The sequence below is a fragment of the Etheostoma spectabile genome, chromosome 18 (assembly GCF_008692095.1).
Source record: "Etheostoma spectabile isolate EspeVRDwgs_2016 chromosome 18, UIUC_Espe_1.0, whole genome shotgun sequence".
NCBI classification, from domain to species: Eukaryota; Metazoa; Chordata; class Actinopteri; order Perciformes; family Percidae; genus Etheostoma; species Etheostoma spectabile.
The window spans coordinates 23,496,622-23,523,447 of NC_045750.1; the positions used below are offsets into that span (position 1 = coordinate 23,496,622).

A 26,826-nucleotide genomic window follows, 5' to 3' on the forward strand; every position below is an offset into this window, starting at 1 on the left:
GTCCCTCTTCCTGGCTGGCTGCTCCCGTCGCACCAGGTTAAATCACACTGTGCAGGTAGCAGACCTGGCTGCGAGTGGAATACGCGGTGAATGCAAAAAAGAGACACGCGGGAGGAGAGGTGACTTGAGTTGGGATGAAAGGGATGGCATTTGTCGTGCTCACAGTACAAGATATCGCTCGTGTTGAGTCAGAACCGAACACCCACTGAGAAGGAAAGAGTGGCTTATTAACGCTTATTGAGTTGTATCTTGGATGGATTAAATGAAGAGCTAAGTGAGTTCTTCTTCTCGTTGGAGTCCTGGGTTAAACCCCGATAGACCGCAGATGTGACGGGACACGGGTTTGACATGTCGACCAGATGTTGTGGATTTGCACGGACCTGCCTGTTAACCTTTGTCGCAGTCCCCCCCCCACCCCTTCTCTCTCATCGTCTTGCACTGACTACTGTGGGAGGAATGACACAAAACTGTAAAAAAGCAAAAACAAATGTTTCCCCCCCCCCCCGGGTCCCCAGGGTACTGGCCGGCTCCCGACCAGCGAGTCCTCTCCTGCCACAGGCTACCTGTCCTGCGTCCAGAAGCCTGAGGCCGTGGTGCACGCCATGAAGGTACTACATTCACGGTGTCATTTAGATGGGGGGGGGGGGAGGGGGGGACTGTTATTTTTCAGTTGAAATCTGACTTTGCTTCTTCTTTCACTCAAACTGTTTGGCACTGTTGACTTCAGGCCCACTTATGGCTGCAACTGTGTAGGAAGGTGACACTCCCGTTTTTATTACTGCTGATTGGTCTGGGGGGTCCAGATTCAGAGGTCTGGAACCAGGGCTTAAAACATTTATTGGTTTAATATTAAGTTGGAAAGCCCTAATTGAGCCCTTTCTGTTCCAAATAAATCCATTTGTGATGGTAACAACATTCTGACTCAAGTATAAAACAGTTTAAACATGATAAATGATAAGTTCAAGTGCATTTGTAAGTGAAATAAACTGATGTAACAAAATATAACATTAATAAAATGGCATTTGTCATCAGGTGCTGGAGGTCCACGAGAACTTGGACAAGCAGGTTCCTGAGGACTACGAGGACGACCTCAGTGAGAAGGAGAAGGCCATCGTGCGAGAGATGTGCAACGTGAGTGCGACGCTCGTCCCTGACACTTCTTCTTCTTCTCTTGCGTCCACGATGGTCCTGTTGGTCCTGTCTGTCCGTTGGCCGGTTATTTTAGTTCTCCCACTGCGTGCACATCGGGTCAGTTTTTGAGCTGCTTCCACTAATGAGGATGCCTCATCTAGACCTTTGTTATGGAATGACACTTGGAGCAGTGTCCCGGGCACAGCGCCCCCCCCCCCACACCTGCTTTCTATCTCTCCTATCTATCTGTCTCCTCCCTCTCTCCCACTCCCTGCCCCTGCCTCGAAGCCAGCTCTTAACTGGAAGCCTGAAGAAGAGGCTTGGAGCTGAGCTGTCAGAGCAATTAAACCGGAGCGGCAGGGAAAAGAACAACCCCGCGCGCCTCAGCCTCACCCCTCCATTCTTCCTCTCCTCCCCCCTCCCCCCTCGTCTTTCTCCATCTTTCTCTGCCGGCGCTGAAAGGCCCCGGATAAAAGGTCCGCTGATTAGAGAGAAAAGGAGAGCGGCGGGGCTATCTGGGCCCTGCAGAGGTATGTGACAGGCCAGGAATCTGGGGAGCACTACAATAGTACCTCTGTAATATCACCAGGGTCCCCCGGGGGCCACCTCTCCCTCCACAGAGCACAGATCCAGAGATAGTGAGTGTGTGTGTGTGCTCAAAGTCAAACTGTGAGCATTTGAAGTTTTTTTTGACTCTTGAAGAAGAAAGTCTTTTTTTTTCTTCTTTTTTTTTTTCTCTCCCCCGCTGCCTAGCCTTACCCTTTCAGTCTCTTGTCTCTGTATGTCCTCTTCCCCTCTCTAACTTGTCTCTCTGCGTCGGTTTGCAGGTGGTGTGGAGAAAGCTGGGCGACGCAGCGGGATCAAAGCTGTCCGTCAGACAGCACCTCTCTGGGAACCAGTTCAAAGGGCCGCTGTAGCATGGCAACCAGAGCAAGAGATCAGGATTTACAGTACCTCCACTCACCTGAAAACACCTCTTACTACCTGCGCCTACACAACCCATCATGCCATGCTCCCCACTGCCTACAGCACTAAGCATTCCGTCAATAACCACTCTCTTGAGACTGGCTGATAGCTACCAAGCGGACCTGTTAGTTCTGTTATTCACATGTTTTTATCTCTTTTAGAGCTTATGAAGCGTTACCAACTGGCAGCTAGTTTCACTGATTCGCCACTTTTCTTCGTGGATGTGGAGGCTTTCAGCTACACAATGAATCTCTCTGTATAAGGCTTTTAAAACACCCCCCCCCCCCCCCCCCACCCCCCCCCTCCCCCCCCCCCACCACCAAACCCCACCCCCACCCCCCCCCCCCCACCCCCCCCCACCCCCACCCGCCCACCCCCCCCCCCCCCCTTTAGTCCTTTAGAGCATAGCTGTGCTACATTAGGCTAACGAGATGACACGGTTTCAAGCACAGACCAGGGCAGAAATCTCCTCGCGTGTCGCTGGGATGTGAAGGCAACACTAACGGCGGTATCTCCAGATGATCCTGTAGAGACCCTAGCTCCTGTCACATGTATCGCCCCCCCCCCTAGTGGTCAACGAGTATAACTAGCATTAGCATTCTAAAGTGTTAACTAATGTGAAACCCACTGTGACCTAGCGCCTTTCGCTCATCAAGTCTAAGGATAACGAAGTCTAGAGATCTCTGTTAAATTGTGTATATTCTGTATAAAACCATAGCACTACTTCATTATTATTGTTGATTTTACTTTTATCTATTTTGTATTCTAGCGTGGCCATGTGATCAATTATTTAGTTTGAAAAGCACACGACCGGTCCTTAAACAGGGTTTTCTTTTTCTTTTTTCTTTTCCAGAATAATTGCTATTATTCCTTCTCTCTGTAACCTCTGAAAATATATCAAGGCCATTCTGAATCAGACATCTCCAGGGGCTAATGGCTAGATCATTTTCTCACTTTGTGAAATTAAGTAAAACTGTATGCTGTGTGCATGCTCGACAATCAGTTTCTCAGGTTGGGAGGGCTACAGCTTTACCTTTGCCCATCTGTGACTGCGTGTGTGTGTGTGTGTGTGTGTGTGTGTGTGTGTGTTGGCGCGTGTGTGTGTGTGTGTGTGTGGAAGGAGACTGAGTGGTTCTCTTGAAGCTGTAGCATCTGCCTGGGAATCCTCTTTTCCTCTATTGAACCCTGGTTACAACTCGGTTGAAGACTGCTGAAGGCGTTTGCTGAATCCGTCCAAACCTGTCCCGTTGAACCTTTAGAAGGCCAAATACCGAACCCTGAGTTCAGTTTGGATGGCGGTCCGGGATTGCTCCTGAATTCTTGCTTATCATTTTATATCTCAGTAGATGGAAAAAAAAAGGTTACTTTACCATGCTCTTCCGGTCTGCATGCCATACATTTAGTCTAATTTGGCAGAGAATCGGACCCAGGGACAGGCCTTAAGAATAACTCCCGTATTGGCTCAAATATAAGACGACCCTGAGTATAAGACGACCCTGTCTAATAATTAATTTTATTTGAAAATGATTAAAAAAAAAAAACACAATGGGTGAACTTGGGTAGGCTGTAGTTTTTAACATCTTTTAAATACAATTGTTCAATATATGTTAGATTAGGATGTCATAATTAAATGAAGTGTAATTTGTAAATTAAGTTATGGTATTTACCGTACTTACCATAAAAATTAAAATAAACTGTAGTATTTTTTTTAACTCCAGTAAGGCTATCCAGACCGTGGCTCGTCTTTTGGCGGCACCTGCTGTTGGGAATGCATATTGAAATGATGATGATATGTTGAAAAAATGATTTTATGGAAAGTATCCCATGCCAATCTCTATGTATGGGGGGGGGGGGGGTTTTAATTCCAAAGACCAAGGGAACTTTATGAGGATGCATAGTATCCCGATCCATGAAATAACTGGCCTTTAATAATAAAAATGTGCCTGTCTCTATGGGAATTTAACATAGGGGGGTGTACATTTATGCCCCCTGTATATTAAAGGAAGAACATTTATTTATTTACAATACATTATTCATTCTCAAAGAAAAATGGTGTCCTTTTAAAAGATTTGATTTCACCTCATTTTTTAATTAAGGCATTAAGAAAAATTTCCAAAAGATGATTTTTTTTTATTCTTCTTTTTAGTCAACTTAAGCATGGGGATGTAAACCTATGAGCACCACTGTGTGTATAGCCAGGGTGAATTTTGTTTTTTAATATATATATATATATATATATATATATATATATTTGAGCCAATACGTTATATAGAAATAGCCAATCTTCAGTCTCCTGTTTGCTCATGTATGTATAGAGGCATCAGTATTAAATGGAGACGATTTCATAACTCTCTGTGGGTTCAGCAGGTGTGTTTATGCAGCGCATGTTTCTTTTTTTCTTCTTAGAATACGAGTTAAGTCTTCCCTTAGATGTCTCCTGGAAACACTAACATTTAAAAATGAGTATTTCTTAATGAGCAAACACTGTTTGAGTATTTATTGCCAGGTGTCCGATCGGGACGGGAGCGCTATCAGTAACTGAACAGTCATGTTTTAAATGTATTCTTTGTACTCAAAGTTATTTGAGGGATACGTTTAGCTCAGGCTCTCTACTGTTATTTGTTCCAAATTAGAACATTTCTGCGCCTCGGTTCTCTCAAACAACGGGGTCACAAAGAAATCAAAGTATGGTTATTTTCAAGTGTCCTTTTTTCTAGGAACTGATTTGAAGCCATGATGCAATTTTTAATACTTTATAAATGGCATTTGATTTTAAATGTGTCACATTGATTTCTGCACGGTGTTTTGATTTGGAACCCAACTGTTTTTTTTTTCTTCTTTTTTTTTCTTTTTTAAAACAGCTGTAGCGTATCTTTTGTTGTGCCTAAATGCTAAAACCACAGTACAGAATCCTAGAATCTACAGTGTAAATGTCAATTCCTGTACTAACTAGCATGGCTGTAAGTTCTTCTTCATGGATTTCCTTGTTAAGATGAATATTTGGCAGGTGAGAAGAAAACATGGAATATTTAGGCCACTTTTAGAAATCTTTGGGAGAAAATAAAACAAAGTTGGTAATGATACTGTGAAGTTTTGGAACTCTTTTTGCAGCATGTAGTTTTCTCCACAGATGACTTAGACTGCCCTCTGTTGGTACAGTACTGGAAGTAAAACTGCAGAAGTTATGTACATGAGTGATTCCCAACATCTATGTTCCTGACCTACAGTCTGTTTATTACCGGAAGTACTTTAAAAGCTACAATAACAAACCTAACTCAACCAAAAAACAGAATTGTGGTTGGATTAGAAAAATAAGGATTTCCATTTCAATGAAGGAGGAAATAAAGCCAAATAGTATTTCACAGTGGAGTAATCGTAAGTACATTTACAACATGGGTCTCAAACTCGCGGCCCGGGGGCCAATTGCGGCCCGCGGGATGAATATTTTGTGGCCCCACTACTTGACATCAAAGTTAGTGTTAGTGCGCCGCCGCGCGTTCTGAACTTTTGTCATTGTGCATGTCACTTATGGGCTACCGTAGTCTCGTGACAGCGTGTAACCGTTGTCAAGCTAGCTAAGTGCCCTTTGTGCAAATGCCTGAGGTTTGACATTGTGATTCTGTTGTTGTGAAATGCACCAACCATATCAGATCTAGGGGTTTAAAGCCCGCAGTCCCGCGCCCTTTTTTGAGGAAATAGAGGTTTTTTTTGAAATCTTGATGCGGCCCAGCTAAACCCAGACTCTACTTCCAGCGGCCCCCAATAAATTGAGTTTGAGACCCCTGATTTACAATAACCCATCAACCTAAGTCAGAACTATATAGACTATAAAATAGCTTGTAACCACAACAGCAATTAATAGTGCATGAAAATAGTAGGCAGAAAAGTTAAACTTGTTACAAAAGTCAAATAAATGGTTGAAACATTTATGATAAATGTTATCAGTTAAATAGATTTAAAAAATGTATATATATGGGTATTGTGATATAATTTATATGTATGTATGTATATATGTATATATATCTTGTATGTATATGTATGTATATGTATATAGGTTTGTATATGGATGTATATGTTATATATATGTTATTGTTTTATGTATATAATATGTGTGTATGTATTATATATAATTATAATATTGTTGTAATATATGTGTGTATATATTATGTGTGTATATTATATATGTTTATTATATATATGTGTATGTATTTATAGTATTATATATATATATATTAGAATGTATGTATTATATATGTATGTATATATTTGTGTATGTATATATATGTGTATGTATATAATATATGTGTATGTATATATATATATATAGGGTATTTATATATATATATATGTGGATTTATATTATATATATGTGTATGTATATATATATATATATGTGTATGTATATATATATATATATGTTTTATGTATATATATATATATATGTGTATGTATATATTTATATATATGTGTGTGTGTATATTAGTATATATGTGTATGTGTATATATTATATATGTGTGTGTGTGTATAATGTATATATATGTGTGTGTGTATATATGTATATATAGTGTGTGTGTAATATGTATATTAGTGTGTGTGTATATATGTAATATATGTGGTGTATATATGTATATATATGTGTGTGTGTATATTATGTATATATATTGTGTATGTATATATATATTATGTGTATGTATATATTATATGTGTATGTATAATATATTATTTTTATGTTTATAGATATGTGTATTATATATATAATGTTATGTATATATATATATATGTTTATGTATATTATATATGGTATGTATATATATATATATTTGTGTATGTATAATATGTATTATATGTATGTGTATGTATATATATATATGTGTAGGTATATATATATATGTGTATGTATATAATATTGTGTATGTATATATATATATGTGTATGTATATATATATATATATGTGTATGTATAGTATATATATATAGTGTATGTATAGTGTAGTATATGTGTATGTATTATATATATATTTTGTATATATATATATATATGTATGTATATATGATATATATATATATGTATGTATAATTATATATATATGTGTATGTATATATATATATATATGATTTATATATATATATATAATATGTGTATGTATATATATATATATATGTATGTATATTATATATATATGTGTATGTATATATATAATATATTAGTTATATAGAATATATATTATGTATATATATATTATGTATGTATATTATATATGTGTATTGTATATATATATATATGTGTATGTATATATATATATATAATATGTGTATGTATTATATATGTATGTGTGTATGTTATATGTATATGTTTGTGTGTATGTATAGGTATATGTGTGTGTGGTGTGTATGGTTATATGTTGTGTGTGTATGTATTTGTGTGTTGTGTGTATGTAGGTGTATGTATGTTTTAATTTGTTTTTTTCTTGCTAAAACTGGGCTGGAATTTTCAATTTCCTGCGGGAGTCATCCCAAAAGGATCAATAAAGAGAAGTCTAAGTCTAAGTCTAAGTCTAAGTCTAATATATGTATTATATGTAATTTATATGTATATATATTGTTATATATATATGTATGATGTATATATATGTGTGTATGATATTATGTATGTATAATGTATATATAGTGTGTATATAGATATGTATAATATATGATGAGTATGTATATGTTGTGTATATGTATGTATGTATGTGTATATGTTTATGTATGTATGTGGTAAGATGTATGTATGTATTATGTGTATATGTATGTATGTATTGTATATTGTATTATGTGTTATGTGTATATGTATAGCGCTTGTGTGGTGTGTATAATCTTTGTGTGTGGAAAAGCTCAATGTACAGATATTCCCATGGAAAGTTTATAACATCGAAAATTCCCAGAATTTTGTGTGTGTGTATATATATATAATATATATATATATATATATATATATATATATATATATATATATATAGATATATAATCGATAATTGAAAAAGCTTAGTACGGATCAAAGTAAATACCCCCCCTTTCCACTACTCCTCATTTTTTCACACTCTCGTGTTGGGTTAGGGTGTCCCAATATTTAAAGGAGCGAGGGGGAGTGCTATTTATTTATTTTTTTATATTAATCAACCCTCAAAACATAGTGAGGTCTGATGCAGGCTTAAAATGAAGTGAGAGATGAAATTATCCAGGATACTTTGCAAACTCCGGGAGCCGGACACATTTTTCAACCAAGATGGCAGACACAGCTGGAAAGGAACAACTGAATTGTAAGTATATTTTGGTGGTTGAGCATGTTTGATATGCTAATTTGCATATAGTAGGGAAAGAGCTTCACCTCCACTCCCCTCGTCAAGGCCACTCAAAACCAAGTGGGAGTTTTAAGGGGGGAGAAATGGGACAGGCCCTTAGAGATCTACAGTATTTCACCTTATCCCTCCTGGTGTCCTCAGGTCAAATTTGACCGCTTTAAAAAATATCTATATCTGAAATCTGACTTAACCAAATTACAACAAAAAATGGATTGGATTCCTTACAACGCTCTTTGCAAATACAATTGATCACTTTCATTCCTGACTAAACTCATCTGTACATTCCTCTGATCTTAACTATTAGTCCAAATAATTCATAATTTCTTTTTTAACTTATGTATAATTCTATGTAAATGAGGGTTATTGATCATGAATTTCAAAGAGTAGTGTAAAACTAGTGGTAGTAAGGTGGTGTTATTTAAAACTAAAAAAAGTCTGAAAAAAAGTGTTTGAAAAAAAGTGTTTGACCAGAGAGGACAACACAGGAGTTTTACAGATTGAAAACACTACTCCGTTCAAAGTAGGAAAAGCAGGTCTTTGTCATAAACGCCACTCGGACACCAAACCAGAGCTGCGTGCAGGATAAGGAACAGAGAAGCCGGACAAAGGCACGTGGATTGAAACTTTCTAAACAATATGCCTAAATGAAAAGAAATATGTACAAATATACCTTAGTCTGTCCAGTGTTAGACATGGTCCGTCTGACAGGGTTTCTGTTGCATGGACATACTGTCTGCTGTGCACAGTCACACAAAACAGGGAGGACGTAGGACAGCGCAGTAAAATAATGTTGCAACCTGACCTGTAGTTTTACAAAACAGAAATGACAAAAGGATATACAGCACGTTTGAAAGAACTATTTAATAACACGTATCAAGTGTGATAGTCCTTTTAATTTTACTACTGCAGGTACAACCATCAAGATTTCATTATGCGTTTTTTTTCTCAGCTAAACAGTGGGAATGTCTAAAAGAAAAACAAGACCGCAGGGCAAAGGACACTGGTATGCCTGGAAATTTAGAAGAAAAAAAAAAGTGGGAGAGAACAAAAAGAAAGACTAGTCAATCTATGTTCTATTCAAAAAAGTAAAGTAAAAAACACAGAACAATTCATCAGCCCATAACAAATGAATGAGCATGTGTGACAACTAGTTTCAGGGTGCTAGTATTTCCTGGTACACTTAACAAGTGGACAGTGTTTGTTACAAGAGCCTGGAACTAGAAGTACCCTCCTGTACAAGCCACTGAGACCGCAGTCTTTCAGGGCCAGTTCAGGTTCTCATAATACTGTCCACAACTCACGTTTTCATTTTCAAGTCTGTTGTTAAGCCTTCATTAAGAACCTCATCAACAAAAGTCCTACTGGAGGTGAACAAGCTCTCCGTCTGTACATCCTCATTAACAAGTTCCTGGGGCTCTGCACGGACTCACTTCATGGACTGTTTCACTCTCATCTCATCTCATCCACCCACCGTGATTCATAGGCATGCCGGGCGGAGGGGGCAGGGGCACCTGTGACTGTCCTGGGGGCACTGGGGGCGGGGGATACCCAGCAGGCAGACCTATAACTGGAGGGGGTACGTGGCCCGGTGGCATGCGAGGCGGAGGGTAGCTGTTGTAGCCCGGTGGCGGATACGTTGGCGGCAAGTTTGGGGGCGGGTAGCTGGAAGGAGGCGGGCCTGGAGGTGGTGCTGCAGGCGGCGGGTAGACGTGGGGGTGATATGGCGGTATTGGGGGTGCGTAGCTGGGCGGCATCGGGGCGTAGGAGGGACCCTCAGTCTTCATCATCGACTGCAGGCTCTGGTAGCCTTCTCCGGACATGTAGGAGCTGGTGGTGGACATGATGTAGTTGGAGGGCGGCGGCGGAGGAGGGCGATGGGGCAGAGGCGGGGGCTGATGTGGCGGCGGAGCATGCGGTGGAGGAGGAGCCGCTTCCGGTATTGGTTCGGCTTCCGTGGGAGGGGCTGGAGCTGGGGCCTTGCGCTCTAGTGAGCGACAGGAAATGACAAAGACAAAACAAACTTGTTAAAAAAAAAAGTTGGCACCTTTCCTGTAAAATGAAAACCTCGAGGATACTCGTTCCGCATCCCCCCCCGTGACATCTAATAACCTCTCCATTCCCAGACTGAGCACACAGTCAGACCTAGACTGCCAGGCTTCAGCCACATAGGAGGTCTCATTATCGGGCTCAGGAACTAATCAGATTGGTCTGGGAGAGGTTAGGAGTATCGTGTCGGGAAACATAACGTCCAGACGAGTTGCTGGTTAAGTAAGCAGACCGAGGACTAAAGACTAAGTTGCTTTCTAAGCTCGGGTCTCAGGCAGGGGGTCCTGGCTGCTCATTATGGGCCTATCTGATGGCACACGCAAACACACAGCGGGGTGTTGAGGATGCCAGCACGTACCTATACTCTAAAACACTCCAGCTTCCTGGAAGAAAGCAGGTGAACTGTCCCTCTTACCTGGGGGCGGCTGCGATGTAGGCAGAGGGGGCATGGGGCTCTCCAGTCTAGGAATCTTTGATCCAACTTGTTCTGTGAATTAAAACGAACCAGTCAATGACAATGCGAAAAGCTTTTTTTTTTTTTAATTCTGCGAATGAATTAGTGAACTTCGCTGTAGGCTTGAATATTCATCAAATCCTCCAAACCTGCCAGGAAAACACTAACCCCAGCTACTTGGAGTCTACAGTATACGTCTGTAATCTTGCCAAGACTTTAATCTAAATTGGCGTCATGGTAATTGGCAAAGGTTTCCTGGAGGTATTTTAGTGTATTAATAAAAGATATTTAAATAACATCTACGAGATATTTAAATGAGCAGAATTTTGCCTGCATGAGGTTTGACCAAAGTCTTACCTGGAGCCTTTGGTTCATCTTTTGGGGATGTCTGAAGAAAAAAAATATACATAAAAACATGAATGCTCAGTTCCCACTTTACGGTAGGTTGTGTTGAGTGTTGATCTATGAATCAAGGTAAAGATAAAGTAAAAATAAACAAATATGGAAATCTAACTCGGGGGACACACTGGTTTTACACCACAGACAATGCCACTCAAGCATATCCTCACATGTGAGCGTTTGAGCTGGCGTGCAGGGCTGCTTCCCTGAGGGGAAGTCTTCTTTGGTGGTGGGGGAGGAGGGTTGGGGGCTGGCGGTAGTCCCATTGGGGCTGGAGGAACGGGGACCTGCGGAGCAGCGGCCCTCTCCTTCTCCTGTATCTGCTGAGGGATGGGCTTGTTACCCTGGGAGTACAGATCCAGGATCTGGTGGCAAATGTCTGGAAGACAAAGACAATTTTTTATTAAGACTAGTCTGAAAGGAAAGGAAATAGGGCTGCTCAATCATGGAGAAGAATAAATATATTTATATAATCATGATTGTTTTGGTCAATATTGACACGACATTACTTAACACGATTACTCGCTGACTTTTGGAAAGGTGTTGCATTTATTGACCCTCAAAAACAGTGAAAAGGTTGAACACATCCCAGTGAAAACACAGAGCTGAGACATTTCCATTACTACTTTTCCCATTTAATCCTTTTTTTGAAAAAGTAAGTTTACTTGCAAAACGTAATGTGATCATCAATTTTCTCATTTATTCTGTTATTGTGTTCAATATGATCATTAACATTTTGATTAACTGCACAGCACTAAGATTACTCTAATTTCCCTAGGAGAGCCTGGAGGCGTGGAGGCTTAGTGTACCTTCAAGCAGCTCAACTGGGACGTCCTGGACAAACTGCTCCCACCAGCGGCGGGACGACTGCTTGGCGGTCCACTCCTGGATGTCAAACTTACAGAGGCGGCCGGCCAGGTACATGACGGCTACCGCAATAATCTCTGGCTCCCACTGCAGAGACAGCATGGTGCACAGGCTGCCGGGGACACAGGCAACATGGTTACAGAGAAGAACAAAGGGTACAAACAAGTACAAAGAAACAAAAGGCCGCGGCTGGAAGGGAGTCAGCGCGTCCTATGCACGACACACTGCACTACAGAGGAAGTCATCTGTGATATGAAGACAGTTTACATGCCACATGCTCACCTGTCATTGACAAAGGTCCACGCCATCTGTAGCACCTTGCACACTTTATTCTTTTCCCCTTTAAAAGAGAATAAAAAGATCTATAAGCTTTCCAAATATCTATAGCCAAAACGCGTCACCCTCTGTGGATCACACTTTTCCCGTCTCACCTTTGAGTTGCTTGACATAGCGCAGCAGGAACATGTAAGGGTGCTCCACCTGCAGGTCAAACTTGATAGTCTGGAGTAAAATCCTCTCCAACACCATCACCTCTTCCTGTCGAATCAAACACAGAACGTTAACTAACCCTGTTGGTGAGAATCACTAAAGGCAAAAGCCGGGTGACTAAAGGCTAACTCGCTACCCCGGGCACCAAAAGTCCATCCTTTTACACACATCTGGAGCATTTACAGCACGTCTACCATACTAAAAAAGGTGCATCACTGAATTCTGTCATAATAAATTGACATTTCTGAGGCTCTGTACTCCGGCCTTTTTGAACTGCACCTTCGGATCATCTCCAAACTGGGCAAACTGCACATCATTCAGTAGGCTTCGGGCTGTTTTGATGATGTCTTTACACTTTTTGGGGGTTTCCTCCACTTTGCCTGCCAGGAAAAGACAGCAAGCACCGGTCACCTGTTAAAACACACACACACACACACACACACACACACACACACACACTACATTTAGTCCACTTAAAGGGAAAGGAAACACTAAGGGTAACCATTCACTGAACTTACATATCTGGGGAACTGCTTAAAGGAATGAAACATGTAGAAGCGGTGGAAGTATATGATGCCAGTTGCCAGCGTGTCATAGTGTCTGATAACAGTAAAGGATATATTACAGAAACCAATGACAGTTACTTGCAAGTCCATGAGCAGCTATGTAAAATCAATTCTGACAAAAGAGGGTTTCCCCTCTGACTGCCGTTAAAATCTGAATATACAATAACTCACTGTTGCTTCCAGAATGTCTTTACAACTAAATGTTAATACAACTCCTGTAAAAGTGAAGAGGAAAAAGCCACAGCTTAGCAGGACTTTATTCAAAACCATTTATTTCATTAGGGACTAACTGAAACAAGGGTCATTAGGTTATTGTTTAAGATAGATATACATTGGTTTTTCAGTGTTCACATTAAATCAAGGATACAGGCCAAGTTTGGTCCCCACGTCAAAAATGAAGCGGGCTCCTTCTCTCCGATAGCGGGCCTCCGTGCCAGGGTCCAGGCCTTCAGACTGAGAGGGGGTGTGGGCTAAATCCTTCTTGTCCCAGTACCAGCATGGCTTGATGTGGTCCAGAATTAGCTGGCCTGAAAAGTTCTCCTTGAATTCCTTCATTGGCTGAGGAGAGGCAACGGTGGATGGACCCGCTGCACTGGACTGCCAGGTTACAATGCATGAAACAAGATGGCAGTTATTAACATTTAAAAACCATTTGTGCAAAAGACAAGACTAGCAACTTTGCTCAATATAAGCAGTGTAGGTGTATTTCGCAGACTGTCAGACAAAAACAAGCAAAGTTCAGTATCTCTTTCACAATGTATTGCCAAAGAATGGGGATTGTGTAGTTTTTTCTCATGTACATCTGTTTTAATGCACCTTAGTATCTGTTCTGACTGCACCATTTTAAATATGGATATTTAATTAACTTCCACTGTATGCACACGCTGTTAATTAAAAGTACAGGTTTTTAAATCTTTATCAGTTTTTTCACAGGTTTCCAAAAAAGATTTAAGATTCAAAATGTCTTTGTCATTCCACAGTACACTGTAGTACTTAACAGCTTAGAAAAAAATACAGCACAGAGACAATTAAAAACACCGTAGAAAAGTCGAGATATTAGCTATATACATGGAAATTAATAAATGCATATATTGGTGTGCAGAGCCTGTATAGTGATAAATATTCAATATACCAAGTCTAAAAAAAAACTGAAAAATATAAATATCTAGATATATACAGCTGGGAGTATAATTATTGAGGTTAACGTTACTAAGCTAGCTAGCTAGCTAGCTGCTAACAATTTTAAAGTCCTGAAGTTAGAAAAGCAGAAAGATAAGACTTTCTACGGGAAACGTAACGATAATGTTTAGCATGGCACCCATTCATTCATAAACTAAGGCTCTCGATACCCATACATAAAACATTAAGTATCTGACATAGCTAGCTAATATATTAATATGCATTTCAAAAACAACGAAGAATTTCCCCGAATTAGCATAACGAAGCTGCTTGCTAGCACTCAATAATATCGAGCTACCGACAACTAAATATTGGCTTAGCTAGCTAACGTTGCCAATAACCACCTATGCGTGGGCTTAAATCGATTGTGTAAAGCTAGGCCAAAAGATACGACAATAAGGTCAGTTAAATAAAGCGACACGGTAATCTAAACTAACTAAATTCTGAAATAAAGACAGCTGACAGCTAGCGTTAGGCCGACCAAGTCGTATTACTCTTCGCTAGCAGCCTAGGCTAGCAAACTTGCTTTGCTCGAGGTCTGAACACCGCTAACTAATGCTAGGAGCACTAGCTACTGCGTCCAGTCCAGAATTCAGCTCGATTATCGTCCTTCTGTTTAAGATGAAACACGACTCTTACCTTTAACATGTAGCCGTCGGAGTAAATTACGCAAAAACAGACAGATATGTGAATAACCGGCAGTTATCCACAAGAAATTGATTCACTAGTGATCCACAACGGTCCCCATTGTAAAGGCCACCGCCATTATGGAGTACGTTAGTCACTGGCAGACGTCATGACGTAGGACATCTGCTCCACGTGCTATGGTTAAAGCAAGTGAGTGTTCCTCTTGTACTATTACTACTACTACTACTACTACTACTACTACTTCTACTACTGTCTCTGGTTAGTCTACATCCATGTCTACTTCTCCTTTGCTGAATGAATTTGTTCAACGCTTTATTACTATTCCTGCTACAAGATAAAGTAGTATTAAAAAAATACCTGTATGCTAATCCAAATAATATCCACTAGAGGGAGACAATGGATAATTAATTGCTCTTGGACTTGGGCAGCCAGGACTGGATTTTTGACACATGCGGTTTCATTTTCGACCAGAAGACTCAATTAAACAATCTGTAGGCCTACCATGACTATAAAAGCATTTTTTCTGAAAAAGGCTTCAATGTGCTAATCAAAAACATCAACAACATTTGCACACAATCTATGAATAGTTTAAGATAATATGTTATCTATGTCATCTAAGACTACGTGGGTCTGTGTTCAGGCCTCAGGGCTGCATTGCACTCAAATGGTAGCCATAAAAATCATACACATCTCACCTTAAATATACGGAAACATATCCGTATTTCAAATAAAATGGACTGGGATTAGAGATTAGTTTAGACTATCATTTGAGAAACCATGTAATGTAAACTCTTTGTTAAAAGGGAAAAAGGTTTCTGGAGCTTTTGAATACTTATATAATACTTTTGAGGGTTATAGACTATAAGTATATATGTTTTAATCTTTATAAATCAAATAAATAGGTTTGGCCTAACATCATAAGATACATGTTTGTGCCATTTCAAAAATCAGATGAATTTGACTGATATCACAAAACATTGTTCTATGAGTTACTGTGACCATGAGATGATAAAAAACAGGAATAATGAACGGCTTTTATCCACATGTCGAGTCAAAAAGCATTGTTATCCCTAATATGCATGTAGGCTGGTAGCTATGAAATGCAGAAAACCTGCATTGTTTGCACAGCAAGGTGGCAATACAGTGCAATAATCTTATAAAAACATTGCAATTTATGATATGATCCCTTTCACTCACTTCTCTCGACACGAACAAGCCCTTATCATCGCCTTTGTTTGCCTCATATTTTCCAGTGTAAGAGCAGACGACAAGTAACATCTTGTGCCCTCTCCGTTCCCCTCCCAGCCTCACTCCTGAGGACAGCCAGCATTGAATCATTTACTTCGTCCGAATAAGAAAAAATGGAATCTGCATGCATTATGTATTCACCCATGCTCGGACAAATCCTCTTAACTGGGGGAGAAATTGTCAGGATGGGTCCTGTAGAAAAGTAAGAGCCTTGTAGTTGTATTGCCCGTAGCAAGGGAGCATCTCAATCTGTCACTCAAGTCCACACACACGCACATGCAAAAGCACACGCACACGCATCAACCACAATAAATCAGCTTATAAATAATATATCCTTGTACTTTCTTTATTAATATTAAACATTGCATAATGAAGCACTGACTATAAGCAAATCCCTGAGCAATATTCATATTACCATGAGCTGTCCTGGAGCGGACCTCTCATGGTTTATGACCGTCCTGTTGTGGTTAAACACATCAAAATGCTACTTAACCTCAACACTTAATACCTTTTTTTTCCTTCTTTAAAAGACCCTTATGTTGTTGCCCTTCATACATGATGGTGTAGTTTAAGATATTAATGCCATTTTGGTATTCTTTAGAGAGTGAACGGATGGGAGAGGCATGAAAAATGGAAGATAAAAGGATGTGACGAAGGTTGTGACCCAGAATTATGACCAGCTAAGATGCGTGTACTATTGCCCACTGAATAGATTCAATTAAACTGTAAGTATCTGGAATTCTCCTAAAGCCTGAATGCTTTTGGGAAAAAAAAGGCCTCAAATGTCAACATGTCTCTTGTTACTTGGACAAAACTTTCATTTCAGCGTGTCCTCATCCCTTGTGTAGGCATGTCTTGCCCTGCGGTGTGTGCAGGTATCTCCGATTCAACGATGGCACTTACCACACAAGACGCATGTCTCCTTAGAGGCAACACTTTGGACTTAAAACCTTTCCTGTGTCCACAAGCAAGGCGTTTTGCGGTACAGCGGCCCATGTGTGCACCCCAGCTTAAACTGCCTTTGCCCTGAGCCAGCGGATACAAGCTATAATGGAGACATTGATGCATTATTGAGAAACCCATGGGTAAGGATCAAGAAACTGCCTTCAGCCAGCAGGGACAGCAAGAGAGTGTGTGAACTCAGGGTAATGTTTTTCCTTCAGCATCCAATGTGTTCGCGACCGCTGTTGCTCTCTTGGCCCAATGCAGACATTTCATGTCAAATCACACACAGAACTCACATGCTCCAGTCAAAGCAAATATGCTCGCCATCATGCTGGGCCTATCTGTGAAAGATAGTTGTTGTGCTTATAGTGTTTCCATGTGGAGTCTGCTGAGGTTAGGTCTATACTTGAGCCAGACCTGAGATGACATTTCATTTATATAAATAATTACTGTCCTGAAAGTCCCCTAGGCCTGCCCTGAAGCAATCAAACTTCTAATGCTCTTAAAATTGCCCACCATGTTTTATTAATGGCCGACTCTGAAATGCATTGCTATAGCCGCACGAGTCCCTGCCGAGCCACGAGGACAGTGTTACCTTTAAATAGCCTTATTAGGCTTTATGCTTTTATCTAACGACGTATTTTAACCAAATTGTAGCACAGAGCAGGTTTGAATTGTGTGGTGAGGTAGGGGAGGGGGAACCTTGAATGTGTTCTCGGCTGAGCTGTAGCCTGTACAAAGCACTTATCTGTGCATACACTGATCTAAATGCACACAGTGAATTATGTGCGGAATGATTGGCCATTAGTGCCATTAATTGCCTCTGAGTGAACCTGATCTGCTATACAAGGACTCTCTCACATTGTGAACTGTAAAACGGCAAATTAAGGAGGCTTCATTCTAAAAATAAGAATAAAGTAGCACAAAGCAGTGTTAATGTTTCACCCCCTGCACAGGTTTTGTAATGTGCCCTGACTGTGCCAACAGAGGGTACTGTTGCCTCACAACGTGTTTAAATTACCCTAACAACAAAGATGCAGCCTGCTGTTTCCCCCAGTCTCTGATCCAATATGAGGAAATAGGTGTTTTAGATGTTTATCGATCATGTGCAGCAGTGTGATAAGATCATCTACACAGCATGGAGTGCCAAAAATATTCATTATCTTAATTAAAGGTGACCTTTTGAACCAAGATTGACCGATGTGGTTTATTTAATCTGATCTATTAGGTTTGGGTGGTCCTGATATTCCAGCTGTTGTGAAACAGTTTCCTTCTGGTATTTTAGATGGCATTATATGAGTGGAAAAATAAGTTTTGACAATGATAAACTGATGTAAACATACAGGGAAAAGGCACAAAATATACGACTCTTCATCGTGGTCTATTAGATGCCATTAGAGCCATTAGATAAGGGATGCAAGAGGGGAGTGTGACAGCGCCTTTGAAACGAGCAACGACTAATGAGTGATGATTTCTTTTTCTATGGAGCCCACAGCGCTGAGCTCCGTGGAGCCACCGCTAGTTGCCCCCAGTGTCCGCGTTGTGTTGTCCGCCGCCTTCACGCGCCTGTGGTGTCTGAAACGTCACGGATGCACATGAACTTGAATCCCATCCCACTCTACGGAGTCAAACCCCCCCCCCACACACACACACACACATCCAAAACACAGGCTGCATATAGTCTGCACACACACAAATCCTTCCATCCTGGGAGTCAATAAGAAGTAGCCTCGACACTGTGGGGGAACTAGGAAACATTGGACCTCTGCTTGTTGGACGAGGAGGAGGAGGAGGTGTCTTGTCTGCCCGCCTGCTCTCTCTCTCTCCGTCTCTCTTTCTCTCTCTTTCTCTCTCAATCAACGAGGCTTCTGCCACCAGAGCCAAGAGTTGCCGTTCCGCGCACCGATGCCAAAACGCGCAAGAGGAGTCAGTGCCAAAGGGTCATTTTAGCGCACCACTGCTGAAATGGAAGGACTGTAGGGAATCCTAGAATAAACAGGAGCCATTTGACCCCCCCAGATGATATAATCATATCATTAAAACTAAGAAAAGGGAAAAGGAGCCAACTAAGAGCCATCACCAGTGGAGTGCTCTGTACTTCATCTGACTGTCACCACGGTCTCTGCAGAGGTGGGCAGTCCAGGATTTGGGTTTTATCTGCAGAAGGTCATTGCCAGACATACCTGCCTGCGTATCAGCCCATCGGCCAACTGCTTCCTAAAAACTCCACTTTGGCTTCCTCAATCCAGGTGTTGCTTCTTCCGAAGACGCTGCGGGACATTTTGGACAAACTGGTCTTCCATGCTTATTGCGCTCCTGTCCGACTCATCACCTCTCGAGTCCGAGCTCGCATCAAAGTTGCAGCCGAAGACTGTGAATAGTACAGGGATTAGGAGAGGGAAAGGTCGGTCACCTGCGAGCCAGAGAGGACCGACACCACGGTCCAAGCCGACTCCAAGTGCCGTTCACCGGGCGATGCCAGAGTAAATGCCGGGGCAATGTCCCGCCGCAAGCAGGTGAACCCGCAGCACTTATCGTTGACGCACAGGGAGACAGTTCGGGGTGAGTTTCATTCCTGCAAAACTTACATGATTAATAGTTTGTCATTATGATTAATTGCTGTTTTAGGACAAAATAAAAGTATTTATTTGGCTATAAATCCATGCATTGTTTACAGTCTTTGAACAAAGCAGCTAATTCCATACAATCATTGTGAGTTGTGGAAATTCTGTACATTTACCATGCGAGAAAACCCTCTACTTTGCAGTTTTTTTGACTTACTTATTAGACTCAATTTAAAAAAAAAATTGGGGTTAAAAATAGTTGTTTTACACCTTTAAAATGCATCAACACAATTCAGTGATATTTCAAATGCGCCTTTTGCTTTATATGACTTTACGAGAGATGATCTTATGGCATCTACACTGGGACTGTGTGCCTAAGTGTGTGTGTTTGTGTGTGTGTGTGTGTGTGTGTGAGAGAGAGAATGTGTGTGTGTTTGCATGTGCACACACGTGCGAGCTGTAATGCAAACTTTCATCACAACACAATTTGGATTTTTTTATCATATTGTAACATGTGGCTGTGTGTGTGTGTGTGCGTGTGTGTGTGTGTGTGTGTGTGTGTGTGTGTGTACTTTGTTAAACATTTCAAATTCATGTTACGTTCAAGTTATTACATATGCATTTAATAGGCTACAGTTATTTGTTTGTGACTTGGCACTGTAGTTGGGGAACTTCTAATCTTAATTTAAATGTATATATTTTTTTTGAAACATACTCTTCTCTTCCGCTCTCCGCTATCGCAACACAACACACACACACACACACACACACACACACACACACACACACACACACACATTCTTAACATTATTTGTCTTGACGCACAAAGGCCTTTCTAGGGGTAACCTTTGAAGAACATCACACCAAATGGGAAATTGTGCAGATAAATAAAATCCGCTTGCAACCTAAAAAGGAAACACAGCACACACAAGGCAACGGCAATCTGAACTTTTATTATTAATGCGATATTTCAACACGTAGGGTCATTACTGAGTTTGAAGTTTTTTTCAGAGCTGCGACCAAAAAAAAAAGCGTGATTAAATTGCGCAGATTAAATCTGAGGCAAGGATTTTATTTTATTTAATTTTTCTTTGTGGGTAGGCTATATGATAAAAAAAAGAAAAAAGAAAAAAAGAAAAAGTCGCATGATCCAATTTCAAATCAATTATATCAATCTAACCTTCATCTCCCAGCGCTCTGCTTTGCCTAAATCCAATTTCATAGGGGCCTAATCTGGGTAATTCATTGCAGAAGTTTATGATGTAATCTTTGGCCAATCTGTTTTGTGTTCAAAAGGGTTAGACGCATTCCGTCCCACCCGACACATTTAACATTTACACTAATCATTTACCCCATTCTCATCTCTCTCTTTCATGTCACTGACTCTCCTCCTATTAAGTTTTCACTTATAAAAAGATTACGGTAATTATAAAAAAAAACCTATGGAGCAATCTGAAATCTAAAGGGTTGCCATAACCAGTTTTTTTTTGCTTCCTAATTGAAGAAGTACACGGTGCATCCTCAGCAGATTTTAGGCAGATGACAAACATCCATCTTGGATATTGATCTGACAGTTTATCCTCTCTGTTGTCACAGTCCCTGCCTGTCAGTTCGTTAAGGTGGAGACCGAGTTGATCCCCCCCCCACCCCCCTCCACCCTTCACCCCCCCCACTCGTTCACGTTCACGACCGTGCAGTTTCACCCCAGGCATGTGTGTGTCTGATCAACATTTACCTGCCTCAATTATGACAAGTGATTGCAACGTTTTTGCACATTTCCATTTATCTTCAGGGAACTGCTGCAAATTTGGACTAAGCAGTTAAATATTTGACTTCCGTCCGTCCAGCCATGGGTCACTTTGTTTGAATTTTTTCTTTTCTTTTTTTTGTGTGTGCAAATTAGTTCACCTGCTGTGCACTCAGCAAATTCCTCAAACTGGACCTAATCTGCTGAATGTAGATACTTGCATAATTAGACTGATAATTAGTTGTCACAAATTAAATACCTTCATTTCCTTGTCCGAGCTGAAGTTGCGTTCACATGTCTCCAGGGTGCATCTTCTTTTCTTTTTTTATATGGGAAATTCTTTTAATCACTGCTGATTATGATGATGCAGAGACGTTCAAGTGTCAAACAATGACTTAAGTGGAGATATTTGCAAATGCTGACAAATGGTAGATGTTCAGCGGAGGTCAAGGAGAGCGAGTGGAGGATGCTGGGACACCTGGGCTACCTGGGCCAGAATCCGGCCCTACCTGTTTTCTTCCTTGGTACACACTGTCTCCTGCTCCCTGAGCTGTGCTTTCAATGATCTGAGAGGCCCGAGCGCAAGATTAAGGAAGGCCCTGCAGGTATTTTTTGTCGTTTGTGTCCTTTTTTGATGCTATCATGCAGATCAAACGCCCAAACTGGACTTTGAACAGCAAAAAAAAAAAGACATTACCTCTTTATTTCCATGCAGTTTTTCTATCACTACGAGAACAATGTGCACAACGTGTGCACAGATCCATGTGTATTTACATAAAACAACTAAGCCATGTTTACCATCGGTACATATCTTAATAATGACTCCACATTTGTAGCTGTGATGGACGGCTTTTAATGCACCTATCATTAAACGGCTGGAGGCTGGGTGTCGCTGTGGGCTGTTCCCATTAGCTGGGTGGGTCTGGGATCACACCTCAGGTCTGAGGAGCGCTGGGGGAAAATCAAACTATAATTTGATTAAGTCAACATATGTGGAGAGTTTCGTGAGAGTCAGAGAAATAATGACTGCTTACGTGCTTAATATTTTGAACATAACCTGGCCAATAGGTTGGCCCAGTGGTTGTACAACATGTCAGCGTCAGCTGTCAAGACCAAGCCCAAGGTGTCATCTCACAGAAGTAATAATGAATAGTTTCTGCAGGGTGCTAAGCGTACATCAACCACATGTCAGATCCGACAGTTATTCAGTGAAACTAAACACAGCCTCGTGCCCTGCAGCCAGGAGCGTATAGGTCACACTCTTCGTGGAAGTACAGAGAACCTGAATATCAGCATATTTCTGGACAGGCTTCTAGTGGAAGACTATGTTCTGGAGATCTACTTGCCGGGCCAGATGTTACAAGGGACGTACAAGGAGTGCAATGAATGCATACAATGTACTGGAATGTGCCAGGCACACACACATGGACACATGCAGTACATTGTAAAAAAAATGCACGCTCAAAATGCATAACCACAAACACAAACTGCATGAATTTCCCACGTGTAATTTCACATGTAACAGTGTTGTCTTAGTTAAGTTTGACCTTCAGTCTGCAGCTCATCCTTTGTTTTATTAAGGCAAACATCCCCTGCAGGCTTTTTTCTAGGCTCCTTTAGTCAAATGATTCAGCTTGGAGTCACATCCATGACAAAGACACCTATGATAGGAATATCCTTCTGAATTACTCACGCATTAAAAACGTGGAACGGGTGTTCAGCATCACCGGCCTGTGTATTTTTTTTTCTTCCTAATATCAAAATTATTACAGAGAATTGTTTTTCTGGATCCAGCCATGGCAACGCCTCGTGATAACTGTTTACTCGTAGAATTGGCATGCTACTTGTGAGACAGTTACTGTTTTCATCTTTATTCGCACCATATGGCTGTCAAACACTGGGGGAGAAACCCACCGTAAGCACTGCAACACCACAGTAAATATTCACACACATTGTGGTAACTGGATGATAATCTCACAGGAGATGATTGGTGAACGACGTATGATTTACTGTGAGGCCATTGCAGCTTGTTCTCAGATTTTTTTTCTTCTTTTTCTACATGTCAGTACCATTGGACACATTTCATCAATTTTGCAATGCCATAAAGCTTCTTCTCTTTTCTTTTTAATTATTAATTCAAGAATTATTATTAGCGTATCTCTTTATATTTGTTTGCCAAATTTGATTTACAGCCTCAAATGGCATGCCTCATAGCTTGCAAGTCATTTGCGGCGATTTAGAGACACAGGCGCAGGCAGCTGCAGAGCCGTATTTTGCTCACTTTCAGACTAATAATCTAAGATTTATGATAAGAAAGGAGACTGCTACAGATTAAATGGTGATAAGATAATCAAACACACAGGCCTGGCCTTACACAACACAAACTGTTGCAGCAGTCCTTGGCTTTCGCAGCCGAGAAAAAGGGAGAGGCTAAGCGAGGCCGCTTGTTGTTTTAATTTTTGATTGCAACCATCTGCAAACGTTGCTGGTGTCATTTATTTTTGATGACAGCGTGAATCTTACCCCACTTTCCTTTTGGGGTTTACACGTGTGTGTGTGTGTGTGTGTGTGTGTGTGTGTGTGTGTGTGCGCGTGCAAGTGCTTTTAGCTCAGTAAATGGAAGGGTGAAAACAAAGAAAGGGAGACAGGTCTGAACCCATACAGTATGGCCGAGTGTCATATGAGTGCCCCTGGCCTTTACTCTGCCTTCAGCAGCAGAACACAGTGTGCAGCTGGTATTGAAATGTTGTGTTAGGTCAGGACTCCAGCCTCAGTGGAAAATAGCTACGCCGCGTAGAAGAATCTCATCAAATTCACTTCATTAAATAAAAAACAAATGTTTCACATCCAGTAAAATTGCATTTTTCCTCCGTTGTTATGCTCAACTGTGGGCAGAGTAGAACTTGTCAAACCATGTTGGAAATTTTAATTTGCCTTCGCCTTTACCTCGGGCCACAATGAAAGCAACGTAAAAAGACTCATCGTGCATTTGTGAGAACACATGAGGACAGACACAATAATTAGGGATTAGTGGGATTTTTTAAGGGCATTAAAGGCAGTGGACATTAAAGGAACCCTTGTGTACACACACCTTTACTTACCTATCTGGTTTTACCTGGCCAAAGCTGTAAAAAAAAAGAAAACACTCACAAGGGCGTCACATTGTCTGTATCATGTATCTATCATGAATAAAATTACAATGAAACTCTTATCCAAGTAAATGGCAAACATTTTAATATTTGTATTTGGGGAAAAAAAAGGAAGGTGCAATTGAATTCCTCGCCTCTGACAACATTGTAACTTCATTAAGTGCTTCTTGGCCAGGCGTTTGGATGTATTTCTCGACCTTTCACACAACTGGAAATATTAGTGAAAGAGGCCCATTGTCTTCAGCTCTGTCTCCCATCTGGTAGACATTGTGCAGCGGCGGCGGCGGCAGCAGCAGTGGAGGTGACTGACTGACTCCCTCCTCATCAAACTGATAGGGGGTGCTCTAAGGCTGCCTGACTTAACTCACACTTGATAAGGCAGTAGTAGCAGGACTGTCATTGGGTAAATGTAGTGTAGCTGTGTGTGTGTGTGTGTGTGTGTGCAAGACAGAGAAAGACCAAGAAAGAGAAATAACGTATGTGTGGTATCATGTTAGACAGCTGGGTTTCACTGCTATCATCACGCCTTCTCAACAATGACATGTTTGACAGTGCGTCTGCTATGCTCCCTTACCTATCAAGCATGTTCCTCTCACTGAGGAGTTTATACAGAGAGAATTACACACCGTCTGTCAAGAAGATAGGCCATATTAGTGGGTTTCCATCTCGGTGTGTTTGTGTCCACAGTTTTTTTCTCCCCCCGTCTTCAAGCATTCCATGTTCAGTTCCTTCTTGCCCCTGGTTTTTTCTCACACACAGGTGAGCCTCGGGTTAGACGGGTGAGCAGGTTTCAGAGAGGGGTGCGGTTTTCATAAGATGTCCGACTTATATTCCAGTGGCACAGTGACATTGCCAACACCTACTAATTTACTGCCTTCTGCCCCCAGGCCATGTTACCCAACCACAGGTTAAAAAAACAGGCCTCACTCTATTTGTCTCTCGTGGCGATAACGTCAAATTCAGTTGCTCGGTCTGTCATCTCGTTGACTTGATGTTGCCTTTTTTTTCCCCTCATTTTTAACACACAATGAGGATCTGGCTCTTACGCCGCCTGTCTTGTGTTTAACGGAAATGAGAGCGCGCCATATTGTTAGCAGAGATCTCCTGCGTAGTACTCCTTATATGCATTGCACATAATGCACACATGCATGCGCGCAGTTACTCGGCTTGTGTGAACACTGCGGAACATTACTTCATGTGAATCATGGTCACAAGCTGTGAACTGTAGGTAAATATGTGTTTGTGTTCCTTCTTTGCCACCAAAGATTATGAGATGGAAATTATTTGGCAGGCATCCAGGAACCCATCTCCATTTAGAGAAAAGATATTTGGCATCGGATCATCACTCCAGGGCGAAGTGAGTGGACTGGAACGTGTTTGTGTGAGTGTGTGTATGTGTGTGTGTGTGTGTGTGTGTGTGTGTGGCTGGGTGGGTGGTGAGGGAGGTGCTTCATAGTTGCAAATAAATATCTGAAATATTAAAAAGTGTGTGATATTCAGCCGGATTTAACAGTTATGACGGGGAGTTTAGAGGAGCAACGCCTCCCTGGCAGTTTGAGATGGGTGATAAGAGAGTTTAGGATCTCTGCTCTGATAACTACACACCGAGACACAGGCGCACGCACACACACACACACACACACACACCAGCACACACCCTCTTTGTCTAATCTTTGCAATTATTAGGGTGTCATGTTTGGAGAAAGAGAGAGAACACAGGCAAAGGGGATGGGAAAAGGGGTGGGGAGATGCGGGTGCTGGAAGTGGAGGAGCAGCAGGAGACAGGCAGGCGCTGCTATGCTCCTCTCCCAGGCATCAACACCTCTCCCTGGGTACCCGCTCACTCAGACGCCCCTAGACGTCTCTGGAGCTTCAGGTTTCCTCTGGGGCTTTTCAGCAGACACATTTTTATACTGGTACATTAGGATGGTGTAAAAAAAGAAGGGAGATTGTCCATGAGGGATTTATGTTAAGCTGAGGGACTCTGTCTACGCCATAGGGGAGGTGGTAGGGGACGGGGTAAGAATGTTTAATGGTTATTAATGACCGTGTCAGGTCTGTGAAGAATGAGATTTACTCTCTTAAC

At 41.2% G+C, this 26,826-nt stretch overlaps 3 protein-coding genes and 1 long non-coding RNA gene across 14 annotated transcripts in view; 3 read left to right on the forward strand and 1 right to left on the reverse strand.

Annotated features, from left to right (window-relative positions):
• Positions 1 to 2,357, forward strand: part of ccdc85cb (coiled-coil domain containing 85C, b) — a 52,781-nt gene extending 50,424 nt beyond the window's left edge. For 4 of the 8 annotated variants that reach the window (XM_032543395.1, XM_032543396.1, XM_032543397.1 and 1 more), the window contains 3 exons: positions 516 to 608; positions 1,033 to 1,131; positions 1,959 to 2,357. In XM_032543395.1, coding sequence (XP_032399286.1) covers positions 516 to 608; positions 1,033 to 1,131; positions 1,959 to 2,048 — 282 coding nt within the window. In that variant the 3' untranslated portion in view covers positions 2,049 to 2,357. The remainder of the gene's footprint in view (positions 1 to 515; positions 609 to 1,032; positions 1,132 to 1,958) is intronic. The other 4 variants (XM_032543400.1, XM_032543401.1, XM_032543402.1 and 1 more) reach the window with 1 other exon arrangement.
• Positions 2,358 to 8,130: 5,773 nt separating this feature from the next.
• LOC116706516 (uncharacterized) lies at positions 8,131 to 12,558 on the forward strand. The gene is made up of 2 exons (XR_004336261.1): positions 8,131 to 8,397; positions 12,117 to 12,558. It is a non-coding gene; the product is annotated as an uncharacterized LOC116706516 (long non-coding RNA).
• Positions 9,283 to 15,278, reverse strand: ccnk (cyclin K). The gene is made up of 11 exons (XM_032543393.1): positions 15,079 to 15,278; positions 13,628 to 13,857; positions 13,213 to 13,294; positions 12,974 to 13,105; positions 12,637 to 12,742; positions 12,488 to 12,545; positions 12,148 to 12,317; positions 11,509 to 11,717; positions 11,297 to 11,327; positions 10,901 to 10,972; positions 9,283 to 10,423 (listed from the first exon to the last, which is right to left on the reverse strand). The coding sequence occupies exons 1-11, from the start codon at positions 15,085 to 15,087 to the stop codon at positions 9,894 to 9,896; spliced, it is 1,629 nt and encodes a 542-aa protein (XP_032399284.1). The 5' UTR covers positions 15,088 to 15,278; the 3' UTR covers positions 9,283 to 9,893.
• Positions 15,279 to 18,988: 3,710 nt separating this feature from the next.
• Positions 18,989 to 26,826, forward strand: part of bcl11bb (BCL11 transcription factor B b) — a 45,232-nt gene continuing 37,394 nt past the window's right edge. For 2 of the 4 annotated variants that reach the window (XR_004336253.1, XM_032543387.1), the window contains exon 1: positions 18,990 to 19,842. Coding sequence is in view for 3 of the 4 variants with exons in the window: in XM_032543387.1 (XP_032399278.1) it covers positions 19,779 to 19,842 (64 nt within the window). In the remaining variant the exon portion in view is untranslated. Of the gene's footprint in view, positions 19,843 to 26,826 lie in introns of all 4 variants that reach the window. The other 2 variants (XM_032543388.1, XM_032543389.1) reach the window with 2 other exon arrangements.